This window comes from Dromaius novaehollandiae, chromosome 5 (genome assembly GCF_036370855.1).
Source record: "Dromaius novaehollandiae isolate bDroNov1 chromosome 5, bDroNov1.hap1, whole genome shotgun sequence".
Lineage (NCBI taxonomy): Eukaryota > Metazoa > Chordata > Aves > Casuariiformes > Dromaiidae > Dromaius > Dromaius novaehollandiae.
In genome coordinates, this window is record NC_088102.1 from 42,651,965 (window position 1) to 42,676,422 (window position 24,458).

A 24,458-nucleotide genomic window follows, 5' to 3' on the forward strand; every position below is an offset into this window, starting at 1 on the left:
ATAGTTGCCTTAACCAGCTAGGCATAACTTAAAAGCATTTTTAATTTGCTCACCTCTATAGACTAGGGCTAGACAACAGTGTTGGTCTGTGTTTTTCTTTCCCAAATTAGAGGTTATTCATGGTGCTGGGTGCTCAGCAGAACACTTAAAAACGAGCCAGAAAATGCTGCCTCACAAAGAGAAAGACACTGCTGATTTATGCGTGATATCTTGCCTCTATGTGAGGTGGTGGGTCTCAGCATCTACTGAATATAGAAGTCAGGGAGAGGCAGGAGTTAGGGGCTGCTGCTCCGCAGGTGCCTCTGCTGCCGGCTCTCTGTCCTGCACCATGTCAGCCTGCCTGGTGCCCCCTTTGGCAAGTGTGTCTGTGTTTGCTCAGCCTGGCAGGGAATGCACTGTCAAGTCATGGACAAATAAAAGTTGTTCTCTTCCCCTCTTTCACTTTAAGAGAGGAATGTGTTTGTCACGTATCCAAGTGTACCAGTACAAAGCTAGACATTGGTGTAACTCAGCATTTATTGCCTGGGTGTTATAAATAACTGGCCTTTTACATTGTAAATTGTTTTCAATCATATAAAAAAAAATCACATTCAAAATTAAGAAATTTTCCTTTTCTCTAGTGGTAGTTTTTATCATACAGTATCACAGTCAAGTCCTTGAATGGCTCTTGATTTCACAATGCTTGGATGGCAAACAGACATAGTAATTGTATTGTGGGGGGGGGGGGGGGTTAGGTCTCCCCTTGTAAACAATATGAGAATATACCTTGTTCAGTATAGTCATGTTCATTTACACCTCATAATGGGGTGTTGCTCCAACTAAGCAAATGACTGGCTTACAAAAGAAGGCCTTTAATTAATACACTGTGCTGGAGGACATTCCATGAGAAAATTGTTCTAATTGGACATGAATTATCTTCATTTAGGTAGTAAATCAGAGATGTGACTGCAATCTAGAGATGATTTCTAGATGAACATAGAGGCAGCACAGATCAGTTCCTCTGTGTGGAATATATCTAGAAATAGCTTCAGAAATTCTAACACATATTGAAGGGCTCCTTTAAAGTTAAACAGTAATGTCCTTATGTGTCACAGGTTTCTGCAAGTCTCCAGCACATGGAGGGATTCCTCGAAAAGAGAGACCAGCTCCTTCCGAGAAGACATCAGGTAGAAACAAAAGCCCTCGCTCTGGGTTAATTTATCTTTCTTTGAATTATAGCCCAGAGTGTGACCTCCTCAAGATAAACTCTTGCTGAAGGGAAGTTCAGGACTGTGGGCTTAATTCAGTTCCCACTGAAAACCATGAAGTCTCCACTGACTTCAGCTGACTGATCTAGTCCTTAGCAGAAAGACAACGGAATTTTTGCCTGGCAGGGGAATCATGCAGTAGAGGGTCACTCTACATTTGATGGATTTATTAACAGAATCTGGACTGTATGACAGTTAATTACATTCCGCTTCAAAAAGCATCAAGACCCTGTATCGGTGTGTGATGGTTTGTCAGCAGTGAAAGCCCCCAGTCCAATGCTTCCAAGGCTTATAATTTCTAACTGTACTAGAAGAGAATTAAGGTTTCAGCTCACCTTTGGGTAGTGGGTGGAAGAAGTGATTTGTTTAATCCAGAGCTGAAGGAAACTGAAATCTAAGGTCTCATCCTGGTAAAGCATATGGCTTTGGTTCAGTAGGACAATGCTCATAACAGGGCAGGAAATTTTCTAATATTCACCACAAGTATGTAGACATCTGGGTGCTCGTTTAGCTATGGCATGCAAACAGGTTGTCCTGGCTTGTTTGTCCCACAGACTATTTCCACCTCTAAAAGTTTTAACTTGCAAGAACTCTTTAAAAAATGAAAATCCACACTGAATTTCAACATCTGGAAGCAGAATTAATTTTTCCTCTGTTCCGGATACACACAATTAAGTTTTCTGTGTTACTGCACTCCCATCTCACCAACAAAGAAAAACCATGACATATCTTCCTTAAGATTTTCTCTTTCCTTCTCTCTGGCTCAGCAAATAAGTCAGCTTGATTTACTGGCATAACAAAATAGGAATATATACAAGTAATAGGATCTTTCATCCAGAAGGATCCCATGGTGCAAGGCTAACTTTTTACTGCTACACAGTTGGGGCAGGAAATAGCAGCCGCTTTTGCACAGTGTTCAGGGGATAGTTTAGGAAGTGCAGAAGAATTCAGCAGCCACATTACAATGAAACCATATATGGACCAAAACTAGAATATGACCAGCAAGCGAGGGCCAATGTTCCAGCAGCTGGAGAAATAAAGTGGAGCTTTCAGTGGCCAGAAATAGACACAACTTTGATAATCAATCTCTTCTCAAAGATGTTGCTGATGACAACATGGTGTAGAGCTTGCTTGTGCCATGTTATGTTATTTGTTGTCCTGGCTCACAAAGAGCCCCTTGCCGAATCACCCACCCCACTAACTACAGCAGGCTCTGTTTTTCTAGGAGAAAATCATGAGCTTCTGTGATCGTAATCTGGGCAGCTCCTGGCTCCCTGTGGAAGCTGCACACAGAAGATTTCACTACTGTAATTAAATACGTAGCTATTAATTGGCTTTTACCATTGTTTCTATTCATGTAGCCAGGCTCAAGGTCTTGGAAATCCTTCTATGTAAAACTTGATGGGCTCAAACTTGATTTCTATAATGATGAAAAAGAAGCCTCTAAGGTAATTTTTTTTTGAATCTTTCTAGTTATCGCTCTGTGTTTCCCTATTTAAAATAGAATATAAAAAATAAATAAATCAGAGTTGCATTGGTTTGGTTTGGGACTAGAGATAATTAGTAATCTTTCAAACATTAGTTGGGTCAAATCCAACAATTGTTCCATGGATACCAACCGTAAGATTGAAAAATAAGCTTTCAAAAGTTTTTCAAACCTGTTCTTTAAAAGAAGTATCTTATTCAAGAGTTGCCTTTGAGATACAATGTAATACTCCATTGTTCCTTCACCCTTCTTCCTATTCAGTGATCCTAGTTGTAATTTTAGAAGCAGAAAAAGTTAGTGTGGGTGTATAGTCAGCTTGCAAGTTGGAATAGGATTGAATCCTAGGAGAAAGACACAGAAAACATTCTAATTTCATCCTCCTTCAGAATGTGTCCACACTCCTGTCTCTCAACATTGCTGGTGCCACATGTGAGAGGTTGATAAAGTACATCAGGAAAGAGAACACCTTCATGTTACGGTAAGTCATATAGAGAAGTGCGCTAATAAGAGCCTACATAGCTGTTCTGTATGGTTGCATTTACTCATAGTCACCTAAGACTGTTGTTAAGAGGCATAGCTGAAATGTCTTGCAGTGCTTGCACCGCTCATAATGACACGAAGGTATAAGGTAAAACTAACTGGAATGCCTCTCCTCCTATCCTTATTTACAGGCTGAGAGATGGGGCAGAGTATTTCTTTGCAGCACCTTCTCAGATGCTGATGGAGGACTGGCTGCAATCACTACAGAATAATATAGGTAGGTTCTCACTTGCTTCAAGGATGAAGTGTTGTTAGCAAGTGATGGTATAGAAGGGGAAGAGAATGAAATATTCTGGTGTTTCCTGAGCTGTCCCTTTTGCCTCTGTTAGACAGCAGTACACAAGTCACCTTGCGATGTAATGACCTGGCAGGAGGATATTCAGGGTGACTTGAAAAGCAGCTTCTCAGTTATACTGTGGCTGGCATCAAGTTATTCCCAGGAAGGGGCCCTGCCTAAGTGCTGTTTCCATCCTTTTAATAAAGAGTTGGTTTGGCTCTTGATCAACAGCTTTTCCTCCAGATCTAGCTCACATTCTAGCCACCTCAATAGGCAGTGGCATACTAGAAAGGGTGCCAGGACACAAAGATAACTGGTGTTCAGACAAATTTGTTATGGACCCAGAAATGGCAGGCTGCCTCTAACTCTACTTCGGAAGGTTTTTATTGTTGTTCTTTGACACTCTGCAGGACACAGTAACAGACCAGACTCCAGGGCAAAGGTGCAGCCTTTTGTTCCAAACACAGAGACCTCTCAGACAAGATCGTGGGACTTTCCAGAAAGAGACTCTGCTGAAAGACTAACCAGCAAAAGCTCGCTCCTGAGGTAAGGTCTCTGTGCTTCAAAGCTCAACAGATATTACTGTTGTTTATATTTAGGTAGCAGTGACCTGCAGAGTAAGATTGCCCAAATGTCAAAGAGTCCCACTCATCTGTCACTAATCAAGTAGAACACAGTATTCTTCAGTATGACCCAGCTTCAATCCATATTTGTCATTTATGATGTGCTACAGCCAGTTTTCAAATATGGGACCTCACTAAAGTCAGCCATATGCTGTCTGTGGCTGATGACTTCAAAATGAGACACACAGAGGAATACTTGTATCACCTATCTCACGCTGCAAAGTTACTGAAATGGAGCGTCTGAACTGAAGGCTGGGTTGTGTACAAGCTCAACAGAAAGAAACTGGCTCCAGTAGATAAGAGAGTCAGAGCAGGAGTCTAAAACTGGTGCCTTGGGTTTTCCTCTGAATATTCTCTCTCCAGTAGGGGCCAAAAGAAACCCAGCCTTCTATCTTAAGGAGCCAAATCAGTTGCCTAAAGTTAGACTGTTTGAATACTTTCCTCAAAGGTCATTTTGAGAATCCAAACACAGGCTTTGAAAATACAGCCACTGTCCCTGTCAGGAAATTTGGCCCATAGTGTAAATCAGTTTATGTTGCATTTGGGGTCTGTAGGAATCTTACAAACCATGATGTGAAATCCTAGTCCCTCTGCCAGGTGGATTTTTGGTGCTGAGCTAGATGCATAACAAAGTTCTTACATAAACATACCCAGATTATCCCTGATTTTCTGGTGATGCTTGTTGTTGATAGGAGAACACCTTCCTTCAGAATCAAATCGGAGAAAGAGCCTGCAGAATTTTCCAGAGATTTTAAGGAAGATGGGACTGCAGTAACACGAGCATCCACACTGAGACCAGAACAAAGTGGTAATAAAAAAAATCTGCCTCTATCTCTGCTAGAAGCAGGAAGAGAAAAATGACATTTGCCCCAGTGAATATCAGACCCTTCACCACTACATCTTAACCCAGCCCTCTGGAAATGTATTGATACATTTTAACTTAATCACTTCCTTGGAACTTATTTTAATTACCTATTATATCTAGTAAAGCCTTTAAATATAATTAAACATGGCTGCCTCTGGTATACTTTTGCGGTACAATGCCTCCATCATTCATCATATCACCTAGGATATACTAATGTGTATCTACTCCAAGTTACCTAATGAAAGAGCAAAGGGACCTCTGAGCCAGACAGCTCAAGCGAAGTGACTCTGTGGGATGGAAATGGAGAGCACTGAACAGAGAGCAAAGTGCAAGCTGTGACTGCACAGCAGCCACCTGCAGGTAGCTTTGCCAATATCAATGGATAAGATTGAAAAGAAGGTTGTGCAGTCTGTACATCACAGTAGTAGAGGTCTCTTAGGGTACATTTGTTATATAATTCCTGCAGTGTTTTGTAGCCTCTAGAATCTTTCATTTTTACAATATATTAGCCAGCTATTTCATAACTATTTGCCAATTCTTTCTGGATGAAGTTACCAGGAAAAAAAAAACCTGTAAAGTTATTCATTTTTAATGGACTCTAAAACTAAAATTATGCATGAACAATCAGTCTCTCAGTGTAAAAGGAGAAGAAACGCAGGATGCCAAGAAGGAAGTCTACAAACCTGGGAAAGCTTAAAAAAATAGGCCAATTTTACATTAACATGAGCCTACTAGGAAGCTGGATTGAGTAGAAAGTATATGAGATAGTCTTTTGGGGATATGTGGGATAAGGAAAAAATCATATCCTCTAGTATGTTATCCGTACAAAGTCTCATCTTGTTCTCATTATACTGTTGGCTGTTTTCACTCTTAAATTTCTGCAACTAAAGAGTGTTTCAGGTGCGCACAAAATAATCACCCGATTTTTCTCCCCACAGTGCATGCCAAAAGTCCCAGCACGATGCAGCAGCAGTAGTTCCGTTAAAGGCAAGTGACCCCCATGAATAGAAGTCTGTTTTCTGGCAGAATCCAGTCATTTCACCATAAAGGGCAATCAGATAGTTCAAGCATAATTTCCCCTTGGTATTTCCATGCTGGGTGTGGTGTTTCTGATTACCTTCTTTCCTTCGTGTGCTTGAAAATGGAGTCCAAGAGAACTTGCTGCATGATCTTTCTGGGGGCTGAGGTGAGGCTGTTGGCCTCATCTATAGTTCACCAGCTCCTTTTTCTTGCCTTTCCTAAAAAAAGCTGTAACATTAGTCTTTATCGGTCATTGGGGACCTCCTCTAGCCACCATAATTCTTCGTAGATGATAGAGCAGTAGTCTCACAGTTGCATCAGCCAGCTATTTCTGCACTTTTGCTGAGTCTTTCCCTACGGGGAACTAGACAGAACCTTCCTGACACACACAAACACACCCACAGCCACGCACATGCACATGCAAGTACTGGTGAGGAGAAGCTCATGTTACAAAGTCCCCATCCCAATAGCAATGCTGTATTACTATATCCTTTTCAGTGGCTAAAACTGAGCACCTAAGTGTGAAGACAAGGACCAATACTAGTCCACTGACCACAATGAAACAAGATCTAGAGCCTGATGGAAAGGAGGAGAAGCAAAAGAAAGAAAAAAAAGTCTTGAAAAAGTTCTTTACTGTGAAATAAGAGCATGGCCTGAAGGTATTTTCTGGATAAGATGGTCTCTTTCCCTTCACAACACTCTGTTGCCTTGGAAACAAGATGACAAGTCAAAAAAGTACATACTGAGCAATTTTCATGATGGAAACAATTTTCAGAAAAGAGTTGTCATCATTTTCAGAAATTGAACAGTCACAATGCTGTAGGCCTATGAAAGACTTTAGTCTTTAAATTGTTAGAGGTTAATATTCACAAATGAAAGGAATTAGATGCTGTCAGGTATATACCTTACTCTCAGGGATCATCAGTCATGCCAAATCAAGTTTCTGTGGTCTTGGATGAGATCTGACTAAGAATAACTGCAACTTGATCCCAAATCTCTATGGATAAAAAAACTATTGCACTTCATGCTTTGTCTCATCTCACAATATTTTCATGCCCTATTTTACCTTGAGATGCTCATATAAAGGACTTCTTGACTCGGCTGTGCAGAACTTCAGTGTAATAGATTTGCCTGTAGTGCGCTGAATGGCTCTCTGCAAAGTCACAGCAATAGATATAAGCATTAACCTCACTCATGATCTGACAAAATCCCTTGGCAGCCACCTAAGTATCAGTCCTGGGAAGAAGGCACATAAGAGAGCAGTTTTTTCCTAATAAAATGAATTCTTCAGGGCTTGCCAGATTCTTTCAGGGAAGACCTTTAACTTGTCAAAAGTGATTCACACATTAAAAATGCAAAACACCATAGGGGAGTAAACCTCCCTTTCTGCACCTGCCAATGTACCAATGCACTTTCTTCTATTCCACTGTAAATCACTTTCAGCAATAAAAAAATGGAAATGATTTTCAGACCTAGGTGGGCTGTAATTTGGAGGGGGGGGGTTAGAACATATGACTGCTAAGCTCAAGGCACATTTGCAGAACTATCATGCTAAGGTATACATGATGAATTTTCAAAGGTAGTTTCTGCAGTATTTTCAGAGGCATTGCATTTACCAGTTTTCTGACTAAATAAAGAGGAAAACATCTCTCTTGTCATTTACCAGACAGATTTGGGCGGGGAGGGGGGGAAGGGCTGGCAATGTTATACGTAAGCATTTAGTGCATTATTGCAAATGTCTGTTAATAGAAAAATAAATTAATGCTTTGAGTTTCTAAGCATCCACACCCACAGGTAACCTGGGGCTTACTAGTAAATTATAGGTGCAGCATGTACAGCACTTTATATTGTAGTGTAGGTCTCCCAGTATTTTTCCTGATAGGACAGATGTCATGGCCTGCTGGTATCACCTCTGGATTGCTCAGTCTTTGCACTTTTACCAATTCTAGCTTGCAAAGCAGAAGCCTCATGGGCTCTGTGATCCCAGATGAGGATCCCATCCATGCAGTTCCTATCTGCCTCTGCACATCTCGTTTCCTCCTCCCCGTAAGTTACATTTCACGGCCCATGTCCTCACCAGCCCTGAACAGTACGCTGCAGAGGCACAAGCCATTGCTTCCCGAAGGCGTAAGCTGCTATTGCTCAAAAAAGTCTTTACTAACTGCCAGCTGTAACTGTTGAAAGTGTGGCTCTTGCACTGAGATGTGTGTGAGATATTTCAACACTGCTTACCCCAGAGAAGCTTTCCCAGCAGAAACCCAAAAGAGGGTGACAGGCTGTGCACATCATGATGTACATCAGCAGTGGAAGGACCTCCCTCCAGATGCACCAGAAAGAAGAGGATAGTGTGCTCAGTCTGAGAACCAAAGATAAAATTACCAGTCTTATTTTGACCATAAATCTTCCAACAGTGCTGACTATCAGGAATCAGCTAGGAACAACCTGAAGCAATGTCACATACTTATCCCAGGCGTGAAGCCTGCTTTGGCTTTCCAGCCTAACCTGATTGTGCTCTGTCCCTTGATACTTACTTCTCCCATTTTCCCTCCTGCAAACATCTCTTCTGCTTTCAGGAACTGGTTTATATCCCCTTAATGTGGATTATATACTTTTTTTTTTTTTATTACCTATGTCAGTGTCATTATTAAAACTGCTGCTCCCATAGGCCTGGGCACTTTTAAGGTTCTGCCTGAATTTGTCACTCTGCAACATATACTGTTTGGTAATCTATCATCACATGAAGTTACAGTTTTATGCTACTTTTTTATTACTCATATCAGTTAATCAGTTGCGCATGCTTGAAGCAAGAAGCTAAAATTCTTGCCCAAAGTATCTTGCTGCCTGAATAGAACATATTGGCATTAACATTAAGAGGAGACCTGGTCACATAGGATCATATCTAATTCTTCCATAGCAGGCCTATAATAAGAAGCTGCGTGCCATTTCTGTGAGCGATAATGCTCACCAGCTTCCTCGCTCCTCTGGTACCGGACATTAAATTGTCCTTGATATATGGAACAGTGTGACATATGACATGCCTCCTCCAGGGGAATCTGGACTAGATATATGCAACTGTTCTAATCCCGGGTTCCCACCAAAAGAACAAGTCATGACAACTGTCGCTCAGGGCGACTTACAGTAGCCTGAAGTGTGGTGCCGAGGAGAATGAGAGCCAGGAGAGGCAGCTTGGGTTCTTCCAGTGACTTTGGGCAGGAGAAATGAAAGAGCTCACACAGGTGCAAGCCAGCAAGCCTGCTCCCTCCACCCCCCACCCCCACCCCGCTTCCCACCCCCCCCTTGCACCCCTCCCAAAAAAAACAAAAACAAAACAGAACCCTATCTAATCCACTTCAATGTTTACAAATATCATGGTTTTCCCTAGAACATCTCTCAATGCCTTAAGCCTTACTGCTTCCCGAGGGAAGCTGTGCAAGCGCAGCAGTGGGCTCTGCTGAGCACCCCACTGCCCCAGCCCGTGCCCAGGCCCAGCCAGGGCGCTGGAAGCCCCACGCGTGGCCCCGGGGGGGCTCCGCCTGGCACAGACCAGTCCTGGGCACGTTACCAGCATTACTCACAGCACAAAATCAAAACCAATTAAAAATGCTCATAGTGGCTATTTAGCATGATTGCTTCTATCCTGTAGGTTAGACAGCTTTGGTTGTTTGGGGAACAGGAGGTTTTGACCTGAAATGAATGTTACTCTTTGCCTTTTGCCTCTCCTCAGATTTTCTTACTCATGGGGGCTGGCAGCCTCAGCTCACAATGCTCACCTTCTCCTTCGCCTTCACAAAGCCAATTTGTCTCTCCACCAGGTCTGCTAACTCTTTTCTCCTAGGAGGCCCTGAGTGGTGACTTAGCAGCATGCTATACTTGGAAATTGTTAGCAGCTGTGGATGGTAAACTCCTCCTTTCTCCTTGGGGGGGGGGGGGGGGGGCGGGATCACCAATTAGGGCAGGTTTAGAAGTGCAGCTCCTGCCCATGAACCGGGGTGAGTGGGTCAGTGCTCTTCCAGGGCAAAGCCCTAGCCTGGAAGAACAGTGTGGGAGAGGACTGCTGGCTTTGTGTTTTCTATGCCTTAGCCTTGATATGCAATAAGATTCAGCTGGGATTCTTACTTTTGTATCCCTTAATTCCTTATGGCTAAGAAGTATTATAATTATAGTAATAATAAATAAATAATATATAATGTGAAAGCAGCAGGCATGCAATTAAAGCTGGTCATGAACTTTCTTCCAGAAACCAAACGTGTGTCTGGAGGCTCAGCCATCCACCAGACTAGCAGAGAGCAATTTTCAGCTCTCCGATTCTGAAATAGCATTTTAAATCTGTGAGTATGAAGCAGAGCAGATCCAAAAGGAAAGACAGAGCTCAAAATAACCTGCTGGTGTGAATACTCACCTGGGCTACAGCTGCAAGCCCTGCTGCATGGGGCTTAGCCTCGGCTCCTGAGGCTAAGGGGAAGGCATGATTACCTGAACCCCTCCAGTGTGGGAGGGGACCTGCATAGCCCTTGTCACTCAAATACTTACCTACTGGTGCAAGCACTTGGATTTTAGACTGAACTCATTAAGGTATGGTGCAATCATGGGTATTTTATTTATTTGTTTATTTTTACTTCTGTTACTGAGCTAAAGAAAAGTTACCTAGTACAAAGGTGAGAAGTAAGGGAACCTAAGGCTCTTCCTTGAGAAGTGGAAGATTAACTTTCAAGTCCTTACTCATCTGACAAGCACTTGAGACTCAGTACTTTTTTTTGTTTGTTCTGAAGCACACGTTTCTAGCTCTTCGTTGCAGTTTTCTACTTTGTATTAACTAATTTTCCAGTGGGAGGGAAGGAGAGTGCATAACACAAGGTTTATGCAAGTACTTACTGGATACATGCAACATCTCGAGTTTAAATTTGTGTTCTGACTGATTCAGATTAGTCCAACAAGGTGATCTCATCATTGCGGGGGAGTGGAGGGGTCGGCTAGCCTGGCTCTCTTATCTGCTCTACCTCTGCTGGAGCTGTTTTCTGCATTTCCTTTTATTATTGATATAAATTTTAACTGCTTTGCCCCAGAAAAACAGTATTTGGCGGGGGGGGGGGGGGGGGTTATCTTAGGTATTCCGCACTTACCATTTAATGGATAACAATGACGTTCAGTGAAAGGTAGGTTTCTGCACACATTTAAACAAAGTCATCAAGAGGCAATATAATACTCTCTCTTGGTTGCGGCCCAGTACAGCTGTGTTCCTACACTTTCTTATGCCAGTCCACTGAAGAAGGTTTATTTGCCACTAAGGTAGATTTTTCCACTTTTCCAAGGCTCTCAATGCTTTTGCGAGCCAGAACTTGTGATTTGTCCACCCAATCCTGAAACCAGTAAATGCTCTACAAACTGCTTGGCAGCCAGCCAGCATAAGTAGTGCTGACACAAATCAGTAAATGTCGTCCTCTGTCTAAGTGCATAAAATTTTTCATGGCTCCAGTGCTCCTTTTGCAATATTTTATTTTTAAAGATTGTATTATTAAACAGTTAAAAGATACAAGCAATTTCTATAGAGTAGGTAAGAGAGAGGAAAACTTTTGTTTCCTCTGCATTTGGCAGCAGATAGCAAGCTCTAGATTTGTGTGGGTTTTCCAGAAGAATGTCCATCTGAGAGCAGAGATCTGGGTGCATTTTGGGTGAGTTTTTTGCATATGTGAATTCACCTTCAGCAGTTAAGCAGACATGAATCCTTCAGAGCAGCACGGACCTGCTCAGAAGCATGCCACGTGCCTTGTCACACATCCCTTCTCATGGCAAGATGCTGAGAGGTAGCTTTCTCCTCGCAGTACCTGCTTTGTTTTTCATTCCTTCCAGTCAAAGTCCTTTGACAGCACATGGCATAAGGCCAGACAAGAAACAGGGTAAGGAACAAACACACAATATTTGAGGAACAAGTACACAATATTTCAGTGATCCATTCCCTAAGACTCCGTATATACTGCTAAAGAAAACAGGACCAAGGAGTAGACCTGAGCACTGGTCTCTGATCATCCCTACTTCTTCACTGTAACTATGCTCCATAGTTTTGTGGGATTTGGGCTGTGCAAATTCGCATGAAAACATTCACTGAAACAGTAGGCAGGAGCCGTTTGGGAGACAGCATGTGCTAGCCACAACCTCCCAAGAAGCTGCGTGTACGGGACTGTGCCAGGGCAAGTTCCCTCCACCTTGCAGAGTCCTCCAGCACTGTCTTGGCAGGCTTTGCTTGCACAGACACCCTCAGGTCCTCCTACTGTACCATCAGGCCAAGAACATAATTTCTTCAGCTTCATGCTACCCAAAAATAAAGACAAAAAAGAAAAAACAAACCACACACACTCTGATGGGCAATGATACAGCCCTCACATAATTTCAGACTCCTTGAAATGCAAAAACATGTAAAAAAATATGTATTATCTCTTAAGGTTACAAGGGTACCACACAGGGCCTGAGGAGGCCAAGGGACCTGTGAATGGATGTGACCAGTCTGTGCCTCTTGTCTGCAAGATCAAACAGCAGCACCCAGTCCCACTTTATTTCTCAGTGTAGGCACAGCCTCAGGTGACAGTTCTCCTGGATAAAGGGAGTATTACAGCACTTTCCTACCTTGCTCTTACAGCCACCTCTATTTGCTTTATAATGGGGTTTAACAGTCCCTCAGGAAAGTTATTCTCCACTGACCTGTGTGGGTTTCTTGAAAACCCTGTTTGTTTTGGCCCTTTCACATTTTACTGGGCATTTCTGTTTGCATTAGCAGCATTATGAATGCACCAAACAAACCCCAGATCCTGGTTTGTAGAGCATTTAAAGAGACCTGATTTTCTCAATGCATGTGAGGTGACTTGCAGCCAAGCACATGCTTGCAAGGTCCATGAGTGTTAAGGAGCATTCACTCTAGTCTATGAATGAAATAAATAGGGATATTCTTTTTGCAGCAACAGAGTATAAAAATTAGGTGGATGAGGTAAAACAGTATTTGTCTTACTGATATGGCTGAGGCATAAACAGAAGACAGTTACAAAACTTCACTGACGATCTATTTCGTATAGGATTGGTTGTATTTATGGGGTTTTTTTGGTTTTTTTTTTTTTTTTTTTATTCTGAATCTTTCTTCCTGAAGGCCAAGTCTCCCAGCTTCGGTTAGATCCTGGTTCAAGGTCAAAAGAAACCCCAGCTGTGTCTCGTGGAGGCCACCAGTGTCCCTCACTGACCAAAGGCCTTTGAGCACTGCTGTGAAAAGGGGCGCTATTCCTGCAACTCCCCGCAAGCGCGTCAGCCCCAGCCGTCCCTCAGCTCAGCCCTTTGCACCTTCTGTGTAATAACATAGCGCTGGAAGAGGCAGGCAGTAATTCGGTGGCCCAAGCGTGCCCCACAGTGAGGGCACGGGGACGGGTCGCACGGCAGCCTCACTCGCTCCCTGCCCGTCCCCATCTGCTCACCGGTGGCACGAGGCAAAGTAGCTGCGGCGCTGAGCGTGGGACGCTGCTGAAGCGGGGGGCGCCGGGCCACGGGAGGGGGCGCGTGGCTCGTCCCAGCCGAGCTGGAAGCGGTTTGCGTCCTGTGCAAACAGGTAAGGTGAAGGGGTTTCTCTATGAGATCAACCGGAAGAGCATGAGAACAGCCTGCACCCTGTGCTTGTGCCTGCACACAGCCGCCTGTCTGTACACGCAGACACCTGCCCCTGCTGTACAACTCTCATCTGCGACAGCAGCCTGCTGCCATCCTACTACTGTTCAACTCAGAATGGCTTTTTAATTTTTCCTGCAGCCAATGTCCGATTGGTTCTTACCATCTCATGGCCTGAATTCAGTTATACAACGGCATTCACAGCTGTTAAAACTCCTCGCAGTACTGCTTAACTCAGTAAATATGAATTATACACACAATATTCGGAATATTCCTGAGGCGGCTTCTGTCTTATTCATTGCCTTTACTTGCAGCAGAAGACAGCATTTAGTGGACGCAGGGTTAAGGCAATGAAGCCTTCTCTAAATGTTCTCCCTCTGACCTTTACTATGGTCTGTATATACCAAAAAGGCAGACCCGTATTTCTCTTTATCTAATTTTCAAGTAAAACTAATTCTAGATGCCAGGCAAATTTCCAGTACATTCGAAATGTGTAAGATTTTCCTTGGAGGTCCCAGTGAATGTGCCTGAGGCAAGTCCAAATCCTTTGGTGCTATAAAGCAAGGTATCTTTGACTTCTGTGGAGCTCTGTTGGTTTGCACCAGATGATGATCTGTTTCATACTGCTCAGCAGCCTTCCCTACTCTTTTTTTTTTTAATATAGCAGAGGGCTATAAAGATATTCCAAGCTCCTAGCTCAAAGTAACGTCTCTCGCTGCACTCCAAAGCAAATGAAAACCAGGCATCATTTTCCCTGAACATTTTTCTCCAGCCAAGAGGTGTGAAAAAGAATTCCTTTTTTTTTTTAATCTGTGTTCTACTATTTTAGTGTAGCACCCATTAAAAAATACCTTGCCTATGATGTTAGGGTTAGAAGACTGTAAGGGGAAAAAAATCTTCTGAGTGTGAAAATACAATGGCTATACACTCAGCATTGTATGAGTGAGTTATTTTACCCTACATTCAGAGTTCATATGCATAAGAAAGGAGCACTAGCTTATATCTCAGTCATTATTATTAAATTAAATGTACCTGTGCCTAAGATGATGACTCCCCTGGAGTTTCTGGTGTCAAAAGCTGGTTTCAGGCTTCTGACATTTTAATTCGTAAAGGCAATACCCAGTATAAATCACTATAATCTCTCATGCATTATGCAGAACTTTTCCTCCTGCCAGCACTCAGAATAACTGTACTCACTCCCTGCAGCGGACGTCATCTTTCCTTGAGATGTAACTGCCCCCTTAGCAGCAGTCTAGAGCAGCGTTTCTGTGCCAAACTCTTTTAAGGCAATGGAATAAAGGAACAGTTTCTAATTCAGCAAGGAAAATTAGCCAGACAGAATGTAATTGTCCACGTTGCAGTTTGGCCACTGTTCACAAATATATGTGACTCTTTGGCCTGATTTCAGAGCTGAGCCCACCAATTCAGTGCAAATCTAGTTGCTCAGCCTATCTGAAAATCTGGACATGACTGAATGCAAATGGCCAGGACTTGGTTTGCAATGAATCATCCAAAAGTCACTTATAATGGGCTCAGTAGGGAGGAAACAGAGGCATACAAAGAACTATTACTATCACTACCACCATTTTTTTTATAACACCAGGGAGTTCCTGGAAGATCTGTTAATCAGGACCCAATTTCTTGACAAATAAGATCAGTGTGATGCTGTCATGGTCTGAAAACTTGGCCGGGGCAGGGTTGGGGGGGGGGGGGGAGGGTGTTAAATAAGCCCTTTTGAAAGCTAGGAACTTGAACAAGGCACGATGAGAAATGTACAGGTTCTTCAGTTTCGTGCAAATAATGAACACTGGGATGCGTTGTAATGCGACTGCCATAGCCTTCAGTGGGAAAACAGTGCAAAAGCCCAGCCTAGGCGTATTCAGCTCCAGAGTGGCTGGGCAGGTTCCCGGCCCTGCTGCCTCTCCTCCGTTCTACGGCACTCCGGATTGCCTGGAGGAGCAGGTCTTTGTTATTGAGGATGTTGTACCTGCTCAGGTTCACCAGTTTATCAAAATTTTCAGAGGAGTAGATTAGCCTAACAAGGTAATAGGGTGAGCAGTTGTTCTCCAGATTTACGTTGCCCTCTTCCATCTGCGTATGACAGCGCTTTACCCCTGCAGAGAAAGAGAAAAGCAACCATGGTGAGCTGAGTCTGTACTATAAAACACATGGTGTTGGAGAAGATTGATCTAGTTAGCAGAACTAGCTGTTAAAAACAACCTCCAGGAAACTGTGCTCCCCGAGACTGCAGACCTCACCCCCACATGCCTTGAAAAAGCCATTCATGGTCAGCTTTTCCAGCTGCTCCTCCTTCCCCTTCCTCCTAAAACTCAGACCTGGAAATCCCCAAGGGGGGGCTCAGAGGAATTGTTACCTGCCCCACCTTGTCCTGCCACTGCAGCCAGTCATTACTGGGCAAAGTACTCCTCGGTCCATGTCCTTTCCCAAATCCTACTCAGCTGATTCTCAGACAAGCCACATACCTGGAATACCTTCCCAAATTCATGATTAGAGCTGGTGTTCAGTATATCTGCCAGCGAGAGTGAGTAGACAATCTAGTACATACAAGGAGGCCTTGTGAAGCTAACCAGGCACAAGTGCCTGTTCTGATCCATGCTCCCTGCAGTGTCAATTTTTTTCCTAAGTAGCAAGACACATTACCTCCAAGGGTCAATGACTTCAACAACCTCATATTTATGCTTCTTTTTACCTAACTCCTTACAGTTTGAACCAAATGTGCCCAAACCAAAAATGTAATGCAAGATGATTGGCAGTTGGGCAACAAACAGATTGCATTTGAGATATTACTATTGAGATATATACAATGCCTACGAGAACGACATGAAAATGATGCATGAACTATGCTTGAGACATGGCAGGTTTTAGCCTAATCTAGTGGTTTCTTGCCAGCATGACATCAAGGTGTTGGGCCCAGGCTGCCACTAGAAGTGGCTGTATCACAAAGGTCCAAGCTTTGCTTCACTGAGCCTCTCAATATTGAGAGCACCATATAATCTGCGCTATCCACATCCTTGCAGCTGCCTCTGTCTCAAGCACACAGAGCACAGCTGACAGCTGCAATGTAAATGTGCACTTGGAAAGCTGATTCTTTCTCTTTTCTAGAATTTAAATCATTAAAAGCAGAAAAAAACAAATACCCACATTCCACAAGGTGTCTCTCAGCCATCTAGAAATGAAAAGCTCCACTGTTAAACTCAAAATCACCAGGTTGCCAAGGGCCCTCCTCCCCCAACCACCCACATCAGCTGCTGGCTGTCAGCTTGATTGATGAATCACCCAGAGACATGCAGGTGAGTGTCACAGCTCAAAGATTTGGGCCTGGAGCACTGAGAAGCTGCAGCAGCTGCTTTACTCTGCATGATCTTGTCCATCCTTCATTCAGAGTGATTCTAAAACACTCACCTGTTTCACTTGCTAGCCACTGTTGAGCAGCCTTACGTGACTGCCCCTTGCCATCTGGACTACCTCCAGCCTCTGCCTAACAGGCCTAGTCCCCTCTACAGAGTACCTCCTCTATCCGTTCATCTGTGGAGTTTCTAAATGGTATTGTGTATCTGTTGGGGTATCTGTTCATGCATGTATTTTGTGAGCATTCAGTGGTGAATGTCATAGAAGAAAAAGAGCATTACTTAACTTACTGTTTTGTTGCTGCTCATAACTTTCCCCAAACGTTCCCTCAGACACAGCCATTTTGCTTGCTTTGGTCCCAGAAACACAATATGGTTTTGGGTAAAGCTGGAAGGAGAGTGAAAGCCCTGTCTCTTGTGCTGGGCAGTGGGGAGGGACAGAAGTTCCCTTGTAACTCAGAAGGAGGTATGCGAGATACTTCAGGGCTGGTTGCTGTGAGAGCTCCAAGCCAAAAGAAGGTGCGAGTTTAAGGAAGACAGGCGGCAGAGGCACCAGCAAGATAAAACCTGTTGATTTTTGAAGAGTATCCCACAAACTCTTGGGAAAACCTCATCTTTGCTGAGGCCCCCTTGTTCTTTGCTGCTTCATGCCTTCGTTCAAAGACAGCACCAGAAGGAAGACCCCACTGCCCAGCAGCTGCTGAGCCTCCAAGCAGAACAGACCCAACTGCATACGCCCCTATAGCAAAGCAACGTCTGGCACTGAAGCCAGTGGAGGAAGGATATGAGTTGCGTTATCTGAGAAACTTACAGACTTGCTTTCTGTCAATCATATGCACAGTCACCAACGTCTTTTGCAATGCTCTTTAGCAAGTACAGGATAAGGCCCTTCTCTGTGAGCTAATACAGGCTTTTCCTTGTGTATTCCCCAGACCAACAGCTGTTTCTTAGCAGCTCTTTTATTCACTGTCTTTTCGTTAAAGCAAGTCATCTCCTTCTCCCATGATGCTTGTACCAACACCATACAATGGCTAGGCCAATGTAGAACAATCAGTAACTTTTAGTCTTATCTCTGTGCCAATTAATTATTGCATTCACTCCACCTCCTACCATTTATTCTTCTGACCATGTTCGTAACAGAATTACTGGACTCAGCTGTTAGGTAAATATGTGCCTATTCCTTCTGCTCTGACTCCCTCCTGACTCTCAGGCTATAAGCATCATCCTTACCATCACTGGACAAAGGAACAAGGGTGTCGGACAAGCAACTTCTGCCCAGCCTGCTTGTTTACTGCTGCATCCTAAATTGATATGGGGTAGGGGAGGGAAGAAGGAGCTGGCCTAGCACAGATGTTCTAGGTCCTTTCTACGCCAAGGAGGAATTCTAGCCTCTCCTTTTCCCCAACATCTTCCCACTGCAAGTAGTACTTCTGAAGTACTACTGAAGTCACAGTCTACCTGGTAATGCATCACTGACTCTGTTGTGGTTTGCTAACCTGCCTCTTGAGCTGATATGTGGAGGCTAACATGTACAAACATAGATCTGCCTCGGATACCTCTGTTGCATCATGGCTTACTGTGATATGCCATTAAAGAGGTAGCATTTCACTCTGCAGATGGGTAACATAAACCAGGTTTTAGTGAAAAGGTTAACACAGCTAGGTTAACAGGAAAAAAGAGTTAACACGTCCTGCTTCTCTGCCGTGGTAAAAATTCATGTATTTTAAGCTTAATGCAGTATCCTAAACCTGGCCTGAGAGAGGACTGGACATCCTCATTCATAGCCCAGTGGAAGAGGCAGTCCCACGTATACAACCACGATGGGTGGGGGACAGGGTGGTCTCACTCACACAAGGGCTGTACCCTCTTTTAGAGCTATTGCTACAAAGGACAAATAAGATCTTTGTTGTAGAAAGACAGCCGGCTCAAACTCAACTAAAATGAATATTCTTATTAACTGTGAACTTACCAGGTTCCTCAAATTCCTTAAACGTATCATTTACCAGGGGAAAATGGATCACTATAGGTGCTCTGGGGTCCTCCGCATCCGAAAACACGTAACACTCCTTTGGGTTCTTCTCTTCTTCTTTACTTAGCTCCACTTTGGGGAATGGGATTCCTTGTATCTTGCAATATTTATATGTCATCTCTAATTGCTATGAACACAGAATGAAATCACCTTAAAGCCAACACTAAGACAAGAATCAGGTTTACTGGGATAACATAGAAACACTGTGGCAGCCGAATTTAATCCCTGGAATGACTCTGCAATGAATGTATGGTCCAAAAAAGCCACAGAATAACCCTTTCTGCCACCACTCACCACAAGTCAGAAGACACTTTCCATCAGCCTGTAACATGTTTTACAGCTAGAGGGAGTGACCAAAAGCAACACTTAAAATATATCATGGGGGCAGAGCAGAAAAAATGATGGTCACATCTCCAGTGACCAGTTGTTACTGCAATTCCCAGAGGATCCTAGGCAGTGTACGCTACAACCCTCTAAAGAAAAGAGAGCCCAAGAGTTTCCACAATTCTGATCTTGGCGGAAATTTCCTTCTTGTTCCCAGATATGGTGACTGGCTTACTCTTGAGCTTATGATTAAGACTTTGACAGCCATGTACTTGAGAGTTTTAATAGCACAAGCACCTGCCATATTCTGTCTTATATCCAAGCAGTCAATTCCCAACCCCCTCCCCCTGAACACAAAAGCCAAATAAAGGGAAGGGGGAGTAATTTTCCTGGCCACCCAAGTGGACATGCAGAAGCCCTGAAATATGCGATTAAACCTACATAAACATGGTGCCTACAATACAACCTACAGTGATCAAATCTCATTCAGTCCTCCACTTGGGAACACCAACGCCACTGCTCACCTCACAAGCTGACCTTCCTAATGCTGGGAACACTTCCATGCCTCTATTAGTTACTCACTTTCAGAGCAACTGGTCATTGTGTAATGTGAGCAGCAGATATTAGTTTGGCTATTCAACTTCACAGCTTCACAAGAAGAGTGTTACCAGAGCTGCAAGGAGCAGAATATATCAGTCTTCTTACCTTGAACACATTTCCCAAACTGTAATCAAGTGAGATAATGACATCCACATTCCTCTCTGGCTTGAAGAGTGGTGCACCACTGGTGTTAATGAAATAACCAACATCTATCAGGCAAAGATACTTCTCCAGCGGTGTCAGAGTGTTAGGGAAAGAGTCCAGCACAGTGTCTGAAAAACATTTCAAATACAGTTACTGGTGCACTGGTAAGAAATGAGGAGTCAGTAATTCTGGCTGTACTGTGTGTTAAGGGCAGCCCCATGGTTGCCCTCAAGACCAGGCTCACCTCCCTCCACAGTGTGACCCAAGAAGAGCACACCCTCCAAACTGCGCGTCTGAGCACATCTGGCCTGTTACACGCTCCCCCGGGACACACTCACATAGGCAGGCTGTGAGGCAGCCAGGCAGAGGACAGGTGAGACACAGACCCCGCTGGTCTCACGGCTGCTCTGGGGATTGATTTTTCAGAGACTACAGACATAGCTGATTTTTTTTTTCCCCGTGCTAAGAACTGGGAAAAATGCAAACAACAAAAACAATTTCACAGTGTAGCAACAAATCTAGCAAATGCAGTACATCACTGCTCTCTTCTCCAAGTGCAGCCATTAATCCCACAGGAGAGAATGTCTTTTGCTTTTGCACCCTTAGGATTAGACTCCTCTCCCAACTTGAAAACTCTGATTACATCCTGCTTTCAGTGACCTCTCATGTAAATTATATTAGTCATCCCACAAAAAATACATGTCATGCATTCAGCATACCCTACCAAGAGCTTAAAATATTGCTTGAATTAATTAAACCTCACATTCGCCCCCAAAGCAGGCAAAAGTGGATTATACCAAGTGGTAAACTGAGATCTAAAGCTCAAATCCTGACAGCCAGACCCTTATTTCTCTGCTAGCAATCCTGTCAGTCTCCCTACAGACAGCGACGCCACAATTGTTCCCCTGTGGAAGATACCATTACTACATTACTAGTCCCACGGAATAAGAAACCTTCTGCCATGGCTTTAAATATCAAAACAGGGTTTTAAATGATTTCCTCAAGTTCACAAAATGAGGTAGCAGAGCCCAGAGTAGACCCAGCAAGCCTTGAATCATTTCTATGTAGATGTTTTAGGGAATTGTTGATTGCAGAAATACTGCAGGTATGTTCCAGCATTTCATTTCTTCCAGTCTTTCTGCCTCCCTGGCCTCATTCTGCAGTGCTGATTTAAACTGAGTAGAATAACTCATTTGTTCCACAGCCTGGAATGTTTGACAGCATCTTGAAGTAATAACTCACATTATTTCCATCCCCTCTCTGTCAGATCTTTACAAAATCATTTGCTTATTTTAGCATTCATGGCTGCTGGGAATTCTCAGATTCTGTTGTAATGAGAGACATTTTCCTTGCAGTTCCTCACAGAAGAAACAGAGCGTGCTTTTTAGTTTTATTGGGCCAGGTGAATATTTTCAGTTAAAATTCCATTACCCCCATTTTCTTATCACTGAGATGGAACTGTGCACCACTTATTCGTGGCTAGATATGTGAATCAGAAGTAGGCAGTTCCTTGCGACAGTGTCTACTTCTATTTCACACCCAAAAAGAGGCTTTAGAGAAGTCCTTCCTAAGGAATTCCCTTGAAAGCATGAGCCCTGCTGTAAATGTATTATCCTGATTCCCTGCTATGAGATCTGAAATTTACCACCATGAAAATTAGGCTTCTCCACAAGCCATTTAAAGTCTTGTTCTAATGTGTCATATAATCTGAGCTGCAGTCTTTACAACTGCTATATTCTATATAGCAGCTATATTCTGGAAACTTCACCATTATATCATTTCTGTTCATAGATCTGGCATCTCCTCCTGAATCTGTGCTAGGGATGGATCCAGACCTGTTTTTTCTTTGGTTTTATACAGGCAGCAAAAAGAGGCTACAATATCTGCTAATATTTCCCACTCCAGGCTTTTTTTTTTTTTTTTCCTTTTCCCACTCCAGACTACATGCTTTCCACTTATTTTACTTTATTTGTAGAATATTTACCCTGAGGTAGTCTTTATTATCCCTGTGCTCTCTTCCTCCATATCGTCCTTGAAATCTGCTTCTACCCATTTGCCTTTACAAAATTGCTAGTCAAAAAAACGTAGGGGAAAAGATTTTTTTAAGATTTACTGACTGGCAATTTTATCCTTCACCCACCTTCTTATGCTGCTTGTTTTCTCCTTCTTTCACCCATCCTTCTTATGCCACTTTTCTCTTAGAGTAGGATCTTTTAGGACAAGCACTTTTTGCTTACTGAATATTCTGAAAGCACTTAGCCCACTGCAGGCTCTTAGCCCACTGCAGGCTCTGCACAAAAAACTTATTCCACAAAAACAAACAAAAAACTCCATCATCTCTTGCCATTGTCAGCAAACTTCAGGTAGCAATGGCAGCCAGAGACAAAATGTGTTGTAACTTGCACAAAACAGGGGAGACAAAACACAGGTTGCCAAAGAGAAGGACTCAGAGGAGGCTGACAGCTTAACTTGTTTTTCTACCGAAGATTAATCTTAATAGTATGGGGCCCTCCTACACTGCTATCTGCTTGTGATATATGGAACAAATGAGGGAACTGGGATTACAGGAAGGTTTGTGATGCACAAAAACTCAGCTTCAGCACCTTGCTATCATTTCACAGATAGTTTCATAGATTTTGAAGTAAAACTATTAAGACTGTTTACTTTGCCCTCCTGCAGAGCACAAGCCATAGAAAAATACCATTCAGTTTACACATCGGGTCTGTGCATTCTGTCTGAGGTATAATATAGTCAGTCTAAACCTCTGCGGCTTTATTCTTCTGCTGTTGCATCTTGTTATGCCTGTTTCTGAAGGGTCAAAGGGAGGCCCCTGGGTGGATAAATCAGAAATACCGCATATATGGGCAGCTACATGTTTTCAACCAATGCATTCATTCAGCCCATCCACATAATTACCTGCTATTTTATGCTTTTAGTGTTACCTTTGTTCCCTGACCTCAAAACATTCTACTGCTCTCTGAATCTCTGGCCTATTGTACCTACACAGACCAGCTAACTTCCCGCAGAAGGGCGAGCAGTCACCCAAACTACAGGTCTCTTCAGGAACTGAAAGAGTGGCCCATGGACTGATTAATTTTAATCTGCTATCCTCAAGAAACAGACACCGGACGTAGCTCCATCTCAATAGATTTCCAAAGCCTGAGAAAGTATCTCTAAATATAAGATTTCCAAAGTTGAAAAAAAAAATCTGAGATGTTACCTGCACGTTGCAGCTAACTCTGTTGCAGTTACCTTGCCATTCAAAGTTGAAAAAAAAAAATCTGAGATGTTACCTGCACGTTGCAGCTAACTCTGTTGCAGTTACCTTGCCATTCAGTAAATTCTTTCTGGTGGATATAATCCTTATGAAATTCCAAGCCTCTCAGGAAGTTATGAGTCTTTCCCAGCAGTGGACGCTTTGTCATAATGTCCTGAAACATTTCATACAATTTCCCTGACAAACAAGATGGAGGCTCGATGACAGTGATATCATCCTCAGGGGAATGTTTCTCTGAAGCAGAGAGGGAAGTGTGAAAAAGAGCATTGGTGACCATGCATCTCTCCTGGCCAGCTGTCCTTCCCATCTTCCTGTGTGCCCCTCCCCTCCTCGTTTCTTGCAGTCTGCTTGAAAACATATGCACATGATCTTATTCATAAACAAAGGCATGTTTGTTTTTTTTAAAGCAAACACAGCTTTTGCCTTTTACTCTTTCAAATGACACAGTTGCTTTATACTTTTGCCTATGAGCAAAAGGCACCATTTTATTTGCACGGTCCGAGCAGGAATCATTTAATAGACTGTGAGCAAATTTTAAATGAAAAACATCTGCAATGAGCATGAAGTGTGATTGTGAATGAAAAAAGAAAAAAAAAGAAAAGGAGAAAAAAAAGAAAAAAAAGTCACAGAGTATGCAGAAAAAGTGGAGTTTGTTTTCCATATCATCAGAGTTGGTCCAAAGTCATTCTGGTGCAGATGAAAATCATGCTGGAAGATCTACAGTGATGCAACACATGATGCACCAGTTTAGGGGGAACATGTGAGAGATTATCCACAAACAGTTGCAATAGTACATCTTCCTTAATCCTCTCCTTTATAGCAAGTACTATGTGGTCAAGACTGATTTTGAATCTCTTACCTGTATCTACCATATCTTTGGCCCATCGTTCCCAGAATTCATTTGAATTTGAAGACCAGTACAAGCCATCCAGCAAATTCCTAGTAAAGATGTTTGTCCAAAGACCTGCAAGTCAAAACATATCGGAAAAACACTGCACCAACTCATGTTAATAACTGGGT

General features: G+C 43.1%; 2 protein-coding genes across 3 annotated transcripts in view; one reads left to right on the forward strand and one right to left on the reverse strand.

Annotated features, from left to right (window-relative positions):
• The window catches only part of SPTBN5 (spectrin beta, non-erythrocytic 5), a 104,935-nt gene extending 97,206 nt beyond the window's left edge, over positions 1-7,729 (forward strand). The window contains exons 63-70 of one of the 2 annotated variants that reach the window (XM_026095820.2): positions 1,095-1,166; positions 2,609-2,695; positions 3,120-3,211; positions 3,405-3,490; positions 3,961-4,096; positions 4,866-4,981; positions 5,977-6,025; positions 6,557-7,729. In XM_026095820.2, the coding sequence (XP_025951605.2) occupies positions 1,095-1,166; positions 2,609-2,695; positions 3,120-3,211; positions 3,405-3,490; positions 3,961-4,096; positions 4,866-4,981; positions 5,977-6,014 (627 nt within the window). In that variant the 3' untranslated portion in view covers positions 6,015-6,025; positions 6,557-7,729. Of the gene's footprint in view, positions 1-1,094; positions 1,167-2,608; positions 2,696-3,119; positions 3,212-3,404; positions 3,491-3,960; positions 4,097-4,865; positions 5,182-5,976; positions 6,026-6,556 lie in introns of those variants that run through there. The other variant, XM_026095819.2, reaches the window with a different exon arrangement.
• Positions 7,730-11,534: 3,805 nt separating this feature from the next.
• Positions 11,535-24,458, reverse strand: part of PLA2G4B (phospholipase A2 group IVB) — a 69,719-nt gene continuing 56,795 nt past the window's right edge. The window contains exons 23-27 of the mRNA XM_064512599.1: positions 24,298-24,402; positions 23,487-23,672; positions 20,123-20,289; positions 19,034-19,220; positions 11,535-15,810 (exon numbers count right to left, since the gene is read on the reverse strand). Of these exons, the coding sequence (XP_064368669.1) occupies positions 15,566-15,810; positions 19,034-19,220; positions 20,123-20,289; positions 23,487-23,672; positions 24,298-24,402 (890 nt within the window). The 3' untranslated portion in view covers positions 11,535-15,565. The remainder of the gene's footprint in view (positions 15,811-19,033; positions 19,221-20,122; positions 20,290-23,486; positions 23,673-24,297; positions 24,403-24,458) is intronic.